The 8,819-nt window shown below is 39.0% G+C and overlaps 1 protein-coding gene across 1 annotated transcript in view; it reads right to left on the bottom strand.

Annotated features, from left to right (window-relative positions):
• LOC103517178 (dynein heavy chain 2, axonemal-like) overlaps positions 1-8,819 on the bottom strand; it is a 46,264-nt gene that overhangs the window by 20,093 nt on the left and 17,352 nt on the right. Inside the window, exons 16-26 of the mRNA XM_026829374.1 lie at positions 8,155-8,239; positions 7,882-7,950; positions 7,287-7,499; positions 3,943-4,161; positions 3,280-3,430; positions 2,521-2,566; positions 2,352-2,445; positions 2,079-2,251; positions 1,572-1,716; positions 1,060-1,259; positions 428-494 (exon numbers count right to left, since the gene is read on the bottom strand). Of these exons, the coding sequence (XP_026685175.1) occupies positions 428-494; positions 1,060-1,259; positions 1,572-1,716; positions 2,079-2,251; positions 2,352-2,445; positions 2,521-2,566; positions 3,280-3,430; positions 3,943-4,161; positions 7,287-7,499; positions 7,882-7,950; positions 8,155-8,239 (1,462 nt within the window). The remainder of the gene's footprint in view (positions 1-427; positions 495-1,059; positions 1,260-1,571; positions 1,717-2,078; positions 2,252-2,351; positions 2,446-2,520; positions 2,567-3,279; positions 3,431-3,942; positions 4,162-7,286; positions 7,500-7,881; positions 7,951-8,154; positions 8,240-8,819) is intronic.

Here is an 8,819-nt window from a genome sequence, read left to right as displayed (position 1 = left end):
ACACGCCGCTCTTCCGATCTTCTCGCGCCTTTTAGTAGGAAATTGGCCGGCAACAGTAGGTGCTTATGCCTGCCACTCACACTCAGACCGTCTGACAGGACCTGTGTCTGGCATACGGTCTCAACGGGCTCAACGGCAACGGCATACGGGCACGTACGGTTTTTTTTTTTCATTTAAACAGGTCTTGTTTATTGTTCCATAAAATGTAATGTTATTACCAATCAAATATATAAGACCTTGTTTAGACTGCGAGAGTAAAGGGACTTTTCAGTCCTATGCTGGTAGTATAAACAAGGTATATTCTATTCTATTCTATTCTAACAGGTAGACCTGTCAGACGGGCCTGATCAGGTATATCTGTCAGGTCTACCTGATAGTGAATGGCTGGCCTAACAAACAAACGTGTTTCAACCCTTTACCTGTACACAGCATACGTATGATGCTCATTCAGATGAGTGATTCTCTCCTCCAGGTAATCACTCTTCTTACTGCTGCTCACTGCAAAAAGACATTTAATTGAGTTAAGCATGTGTATACTTGAATGTATGTCACAATTTTCGTTCCCCACCCAATACGCTTCGATAAATTTTATGTGACTTGACTTGGACTCGAACCACCAACAGTATACTCACTACGACCTTATGGCCTGTAAAATATTTTATCTTAATGAAAATTACTGTGATTGTCTATACCTGATACCTTATGAGCAAACACATATCAGGCAGACCTGACAGGTACGGCTGAGAAGGTCCGCCTGTCAAGTCTACCTGATATCTGATGAGCACACACACTAACAGGTAGACCTGACAGACGGGCCTGATCAGGTATATCTGTCAGGTCTACCTGATAGTGAATGGCTGGCCTAACAAACGTATGTCAACCCTTTACCTGTACACAGCATACGTATGATGCTCATTCAGATGAGTGATTCTCTCCTCCAGGTAATCACTCTTCTTACTGCTGCGTAGACCTGTCAGACGGGCCTGATCAGGTATATCTGTCAGGTCTACCTGATAGTGAATGGCTGGCCTAACAAACAAACGTGTTTCAACCCTTTACCTGTACACAGCATACGTATGATGCTCATTCAGATGAGTGATTCTCTCCTCCAGGTAATCACTCTTCTTACTGCTGCTCACTGAGGCCTCGAACAGTTTAATATAGGAGGTTAGAGAATACTGGTACATAGGATCAACTCGGGAGAGAGCGTTGAGCACGAAGAATAGAATCGAAGCTCTCACGGCGGATGATCTGTATCCCTGGGGAAGTAACAAAATGTGGAAGATTTGAAGAAAAGGAGAGATTTCGAAAGTTTTTTTTTTTTCTTTTTTTTTTAGGAATAATTATTATGAAATTACATTTTTTCTACTAAGAGGCTTGATGGATATACAGTACTTTACTTACTTCTCTAGCCTTGTCAATTGAGAAAAGGAGAGATTTCGAAAGTTTTTTACTTTCTATTACTACAGTATAGCGAGCTATACCTACTAGTAATTTTTTTAAGGAATAATTATTATGAAATTACATTTTTTCTACTAAGAGGCTTGATGGATATACAGTACTTTACTTACTTCTCTAGCCTTGTCAATTTCCTTCTCAGCGACGAGTGAATTTCTCAGCTGTTCATTTACACTCTTGGATATTTTCTTCGAGGACTGCAGAGTATCGATCAGTTCTGAATTTTCGAGCAGGGATCCCTTGCTTTCATTGAGTAACCTGAGAAAACAATATTCAAAAAGTCCGATTAACAGACATGTCACCTAGCCAGCGGCGATAGCACGTTGAAATCATCATTTGATCAGTTACCAATAGATTACTGAAGTTGAGCAATGTTAACCGTGGTTGTTCAGATAGGTGACAATGGAGGAGTTGCAATCGGGAAAATATTGTTAATGAAAGGTCGATTCCTACGTAAACAGTTGTGAAAAATCCAAATCTGAGGTCAAAACTCGGAAAAAGTAACTTTAAAAGGTCGAAAATTCAATTTTTAAGTGCCGTTCTAATGAAAAAGTCCAAAGTACAGTGACGGAGAAACTCTCACGAAAACATTAGAACCTGAGATCGGACTGATATCTTACCTCAAGAGTTCATTTTCCAGATTCTTCAGCGTTTTCTTTCCCTCTGATATTTTCACCACTAGATCATCCTTGATATTTTCCAACTCTGGTTTTTCCTTCCTCACTACAATGGCGAGCAGATGAGCTTCCAATCCTATAATCCAATAATCAACCAAAGTACAGTGACGAAGAAACTCTCACGAAAATATTAGAACCTGAGTGTGGACTGATATCTTACCTCAAGAGTTCATTTTCCAGATTCTTCAGCGTTTTCTTTCCCTCTGATATTTTCACCACTAGATCATCCTTGATATTTTCCAACTCTGGTTTTTCCTTCCTCACTACAATGGCGAGCAGATGAGCTTCCAATCCTATAATCCAATAATCACTATCAATCAAATTATAAATTCTTTGTGAGAATTAAATGTCACTTTTGATTTGCCAACAATCACACTCAACTTACAATGTTGCGGTTTTCTGAACTTTGGGACAATCTGCTGAAGACGGGTCTGGAATTTAGACCCGAAACGTCCAGTACAAAACAAGGTACGTGCCAATTTCAAGACCAGAAAACCCCAACATTGTAAGTTATGAATGCATTGTGGTAAAGCAGAGTTTTTCACAACTTTAGTGGACATCACAGCATTACTAAGTGCTTCCTTTGCAACCAATTTCCATACTTCAATCTTCAATAATCTTTTGCTGTCACTTTTTTTTTTTTGAAAAAACAAAGTAGATTTAAAATTTTAAATCTACTCTTTAAAGTAAAATTTTAAATCTAGATAGGTATCAATTTTCATTTAGTTGTCATGAGATCTATTATTAAATATGTTTATATTAGACATCCTAGGTTATAAAGTTATGAAATAGGTAACTACAAAACTTATTACCTTTATATGATTTGTGGGTTACCTATACAAACCGTATTTTTACTACGGTACAAAAAGCTGGCAGTTCAATAAAAGCTGTACCTAAAAAGATCGGTAAATCACGTAAAATTTCATGTTTTGTACTCATTTTTCGATTGCAAACATTTTGATGGATTACTTTCTGGTGTTTTCGTGTTGACCCAGCACCAAAATTGGAAGTATTGTGTCTCTTATCGCCCATCTGATGAGAGACATACTATGGGATGGGTATGCTAAGACACGGACCACATGAGTCTAAAAAATAGAGCTACATAGGTAAATGTAACTATAACAAAGTAAAAATAGGATCTTACATATGATAACCGTATTCTTGTCTAGAACAGGTTTGATGGCGCTTTCAATATGTTCAGTAACATTCTGCAACAGTACAGGAGTTCCCATTTCCATCGCCTTCTCTAAGATTTTCATATAGCTATCCGTGCTGAAGTCTATCACTTGTAAGTCCTGAAATATTAACACAAAATTAATAGAAACAAGCATTTCCCGATTTTGAAAATTTGGACCGATTGCAATACTTTCATTACTAGTATATACATCCATCGACCATGTGGACGCTGCTTTAAAGTTTCATTTTAAGGTGTGTTTATGAGTCATAAATTTTATGACTTGAACTAAAATCACCAACCTCCAGATCCAATGTCCAACGCGTTAACCACTGCACCACCGAGGTTGGTACAAACTAAAAAATTCCAATAAAGAGGTACTCACTTGAACAGTTGGGCATATTAGAGGTTTGATCGTCCCGAAATCAAAGAGAGAAGGAAGACAGGATAGGAGAAAGCCAGCCGTTCCAAGAACGAACATTAACCGTTGAGGATAAAATCCGCTCCGGGCGGGAATCGAACCCGCGGCCTAGCGCTTACGAGGCAGACGCGCTACCAACCAAGCTAACTAGGCTGGCAAATTAATTTGAAGGACCCATTTAGGACTTTTTAGACTCCATTCCCGGTACTTACATTGGGCATCTCCATCTGTTTGATCCACTTGAGTGCCTGTCCCTGTGGGTCAATGACCAGGGCATAGCGTTGACTCTGCGTTATAATAAGCCCGTTCTCCGTACTGAAGTTGTCTAATGGCAGACCCCGTATTGCCCACTCACGTATGATGGCCGGGCTAGATAGGAAGGTGGCTGGAGTGAAGTCGGTTGAGTATGGAATGACCAGTTCATCACGAAGCTACGGGGAGAGAAAAAGAGCAACATGAGTAGGGATGGACATGCTATGATAAAGACCACACGCGTCCAATGTAGCAGTTGTTTCATTGTTACGAAATGAGAAAAAGGACACGGTTAGCAAAGTGGTAAAGCGCTTGCTTGCCATGCAGAAGGTCCCGGTTCGATTACTAGCATCGAAAAAAAAAAAAAAAAAAAAAAAAAAAAATTATAACCCCGCATCGAACCACAGCAGCGTCTCTGGTTCTCACGCCAAGAATCAGAACCCCCCTCATAAATTTCCTAGAAATTCTCATCTCGAAATGTTTAATATGCATATTTATATAAACAGGTGTGAGTCCCAATCATCCAATTAAAGTCCCGGAGAAATGCGTGGAAAGGATAATAAAAAACGTGGTTCTTTTTCTCTGAACCAAGCTTCAACCGTAGGACTTTTGGTGTTGCTTTGGCATGGGATTTTGTTTGTCCAGAGATGGAAGTAAAAATGAGCTGGAATTTTAGATTGATTTCCACAGAGTTGACTTAAAAAAGCTACCTACGTAAGATATAGCTGTGTATTTTCCACCTAATTCAGATTGGTAAACTTGGCATCTCCACCAAATTCGGTGTGATAGGTATGTGTGTTTTTGACTCAATTTCCGAGACTTGTAAGGAGAAGTTTTGCGATGAAAAGTCCTAAGTTTTGGGCAAACTTTATACTCAGCTTTTTTAAACAAGATTAACAGATTCCTACACTGATCTAATTCAAGATCACTCAATTTGATCGGTTCAATAAACTCTTGTGGAAAACCACACATGCACATATTGATTCAATCCTTTACTTAACAAAAACACACAAAACAACATTATGAATAAATTATTTTTCATATTGATAGATAAGACCTTTTGGTATTAATTTATTCTCCCACGATATCAAAATGATCCAGCAAACCCGGAAGATAAAAGATCCTCGAGAAACAAAGAAAACCCTTTTTCGCTGCTACCAAAAGAAGAAGCAATTGCTCCTGTATTTGAATATTTAAATTTTGATCCCACCATCTTCCATATCTCGTGCATCTTTTAACAAGTTACCATTACCAGCATTGTTTGTGTTGGTAAAAATTATAATTATTTTCCCAAAGACGCACTGAAATCTTACCTCCCTCAAATTTTGAATAGGGTTTTGCCCCCACCAGACCTTTTTCTATGACGAAGAAATTTGTGGTGTGTATTGACAATAGACATATGTGATGAACATGTTGTGATATTTGTTTTTAAGTACATTAAAAGTAAAGGGGTAAAATTGAACTAATTACAGTGGTTCCCAAAGCTGATTATGGAAGGGAAAAAGCCCGAAAGGATATTTCAACACATTGTGAAAAATACATTACTTTCCTTATTATAGGATAAGGAAAGTAAAAAGACAAATTATGTCACTCTTTAACGTTAGTTCTCTTCAAAGCTCGTCGAATATAACGGAAAGACTGAGCACCCACATTCTAATGCAAATAAAAGACGAACAAGTACCTACACAACAAAAATTTCGAGCCGTTTCCGCTTTCGGCTCTTTCTTCAACGACAAAAAATGCGTCAAGTTGAAGGAGAAACATCGGCAGAAGAAGGAGAAGGAACGACTGGCGAGAATTCAACGGTTCGAGAAACAGAAGGACAAGGAAGAGAAGAAATGTCGCAAGGAGAGAAAGAAGTGTGAGAAAGATAAGGAGAAGGTATGTTGTATGTTCTATATTCGTTCCCGAGTATCACAGTAGGATTGGACACTGGAGGTCTCGGGTTCGATTTCCGGCGAGGTCTAACCTGAAGATTTAAAAACCTAAAAATGCTTACAAGGCAGAAACGCTACCTTCCAACCGACCAAGGCTAGTTAATTTTTGTTAATGTCACAGGTCCCTAAAATCATACCTAAGAAAACCAGCTAAGCATAATTTAATAGGATAACGAAAGTCATGTGATGTTCACACCAGATTTTTGTTAATGTTCCAGGTGCGAAGGGCCAAGGAGAAGGAGAAAATGAGAACGCTCCAAGACAAGATGAAGAGGAAGTGCGATAGTCTACGGTACGATTGATGTTCACACCAGATTTTTGTTCATGTTCCAGGTGCGAAGGGCCAAGGAGAAGGAGAAAATGAGAACGCTCCAAGACAAGATGAAGAGGAAGTGCGATAGTCTACGGTACGCCCGCACATCGGACTGTGAGGATAACGCGGATGATGATCAGTGCTGCTGTCTGGCGCAGAGTAAGATGGCGACGCAAGCGGCACAAGCAAGACGCATGATGGAGAAGTCAAAAACCGAGTGGGAGAAATATCAGTGTTAAACGCAGAACTAATATAGTGATAGTGTGCGGAGTTGTATTTCGTTGTAGTTCTCGATCATATACCAGTAATGACTACTGAGTCTAATGACTGTATTACACAAAGCTAGTAGACAGTCCACAGCTACTGGTTTCATGTAACAGCTACAGCCTGTTCACACTGCACGAATTTTTCTTTTGTTGGCAATGTGAACACAATAAGTCATCTGTATGTTGTTGTTTACCAATGCAAAGGAATTGATTATTCTGTCATTTTCCTACGCGCGTCCCAATATTTTCCTACAATATCATTGCTGGCTTCCACGGCAGGCAAGTAGTCTGTTAAGTGTGTGTTAAGTGTAGTCATCTGTATAGGCCAGAGGAGGAAAAAAAAAAAAAAAAAAAAAAAAAAAAAAAAACACGGAAAAAAGAAAGAAAAAATAGCAAAGAAGAAAAATTCGTTTTGTGCAGTGTGACCGCTGTAACTGACTCCACGTAATGCCCGTCACTCACGCTGTAACTGACTCCACGTAATGCCCGTCACTCCCGCTCAGACCGTCTGATAAACAGAGGTCTGAGCGGGAGTGGTGATCATAACACCACAAAAAACAGTGAGCTCCCCCACAAAAACATTGACATGAAAACGAAAGGTCAAGTACACCCTGAAAGTTGTCTTTACATGTTTGTTTCTTCCTAGGTTAACAAAGATATTTTGTTTATTAATGTTTAAATACTTCAAAATTCAGTACATATCTCAAGGTTTATTAGTTTATTACAAAATAAACTACATCTACATACATATCAATCGCTTTTTGATCAAAGATCAGAGTATAACTTACCGCTTCAATCCATATTTCAAACAAGGCCTCTCGATACACGGATATGAATGGACCAAGGTATGTCAGGAAAGCAGTGCCTAGTAAGCAGTCTCCGGGAAGTAACTTGTACTTCTCGTCCATCTTACGTAGTGAATCTTCCCAGCGGATTCTCTCCTCAGAGAGACCTTCCAGTAGTAGAGTGGCTCGCTCTAGGGAGTCTTTCAATTCTATCGTCTGTAACGGGATAGGTTAGATCAATTCAAATCGAAAATCATGAATTCTTTGTGGTAAAGAAGAGCTTTTTCACAACTTTAGTGGATATCACGGCACTACTAAGGCCAGCCATTCACTATCAGGTAGACCTGATAGGTACACCTGATCAGGTATACGTATACCTGACACCTGATGAGCACACACATTATCAGGTAGAACTGACTCTGTCAGGTAGACCTGACACCTGATGAGCACACACATTATCAGGTAGAACTGACTCTATCAGGTAGACCTGACACCTGATGAGCACACACATTATCAGGTAGACCTGACTCTATCAGGTAGACCTGACACCTCACCTGATTAGGTCTACTTGATATTGAGTGGCTAAACTAAAACATACCTTTTTGTTGAGTTCTTCTTTCCGGTTCAACTTCTCTTCAAAATCGTTCTGTATTTCCTGCAGTTTATTCTGAAGGGACCTTAACTATATTTGGTGAAACCCAGAGCTATTTCACAGCTTTGTCGGAAATCGTAAGTACGGGTATCCGAAAAATTTTCAAATCAGACGGAAACTGAATAGTAGAACACGTTATTACTTTCATTTAAAGATAAAAAAATAAATAAATAAATTCAAGACTTGGGTCACAAGAGAATTTCTCAGCTGTTCATTTACACTCTTGGATATTTTCTTCGAGGACTGCAGAGTATCGATCAGTTCTGAGTTTTCGAGCAGGGATCCCTTGCTTTCATTGAGTAACCTGAGAAAACAATATTCAAAAAGTCCGATTAACAGACATGTAACCTAGCCAGCGGCGAAAGCACGTTGAAATCATCATTTGATCAGTTTCCAATAGATTACTGAAGTTGAGCAATGTTAACCGTGGTTGTTCGGATAGGTGACAATGGAGGAGTTGCAATCGGGAAAATATTGTTAATGAAAGGTCGATTCCTACGTAAAAAGTTGTGAAAAATCCAAATCTGAGGTCAAAACTCGGAAAAAGTAACTTTAAAAGGTCGAATAGCACGTTGAAATCATCATTTGATTAGTTCCCAATAGATTACTGAAGTTGAGCAATGTTAACCGTGGTTGGTCGGATAGGTGACAATGGAGGAGTTGCAAATGAGTAAAAATTAATAATAAATGGTCGATTCCTACGTAACAAGCGGGGCCCGTCCCTCCGGGAATTTTTCGATCTTGGGTAAAGAAAATCAGTATTTATGTACCTACCTATTTTATTTAATATTCAGTTTATTATTATTCTTGATTTGATTTTTTGATTTTACTTTCATGTAATGATATAAAATCAAGACTAGAGCCCGTTCTCCCTTTATTCCCAA

This window comes from Diaphorina citri, unplaced genomic scaffold, assembly GCF_000475195.1.
Source record: "Diaphorina citri unplaced genomic scaffold, Diaci psyllid genome assembly version 1.1 scaffold1772, whole genome shotgun sequence".
Lineage (NCBI taxonomy): Eukaryota > Metazoa > Arthropoda > Insecta > Hemiptera > Psyllidae > Diaphorina > Diaphorina citri.
Note: the sequence above shows the minus strand (reverse complement) of the source record. Positions and strands in the feature narration are given on the sequence as shown.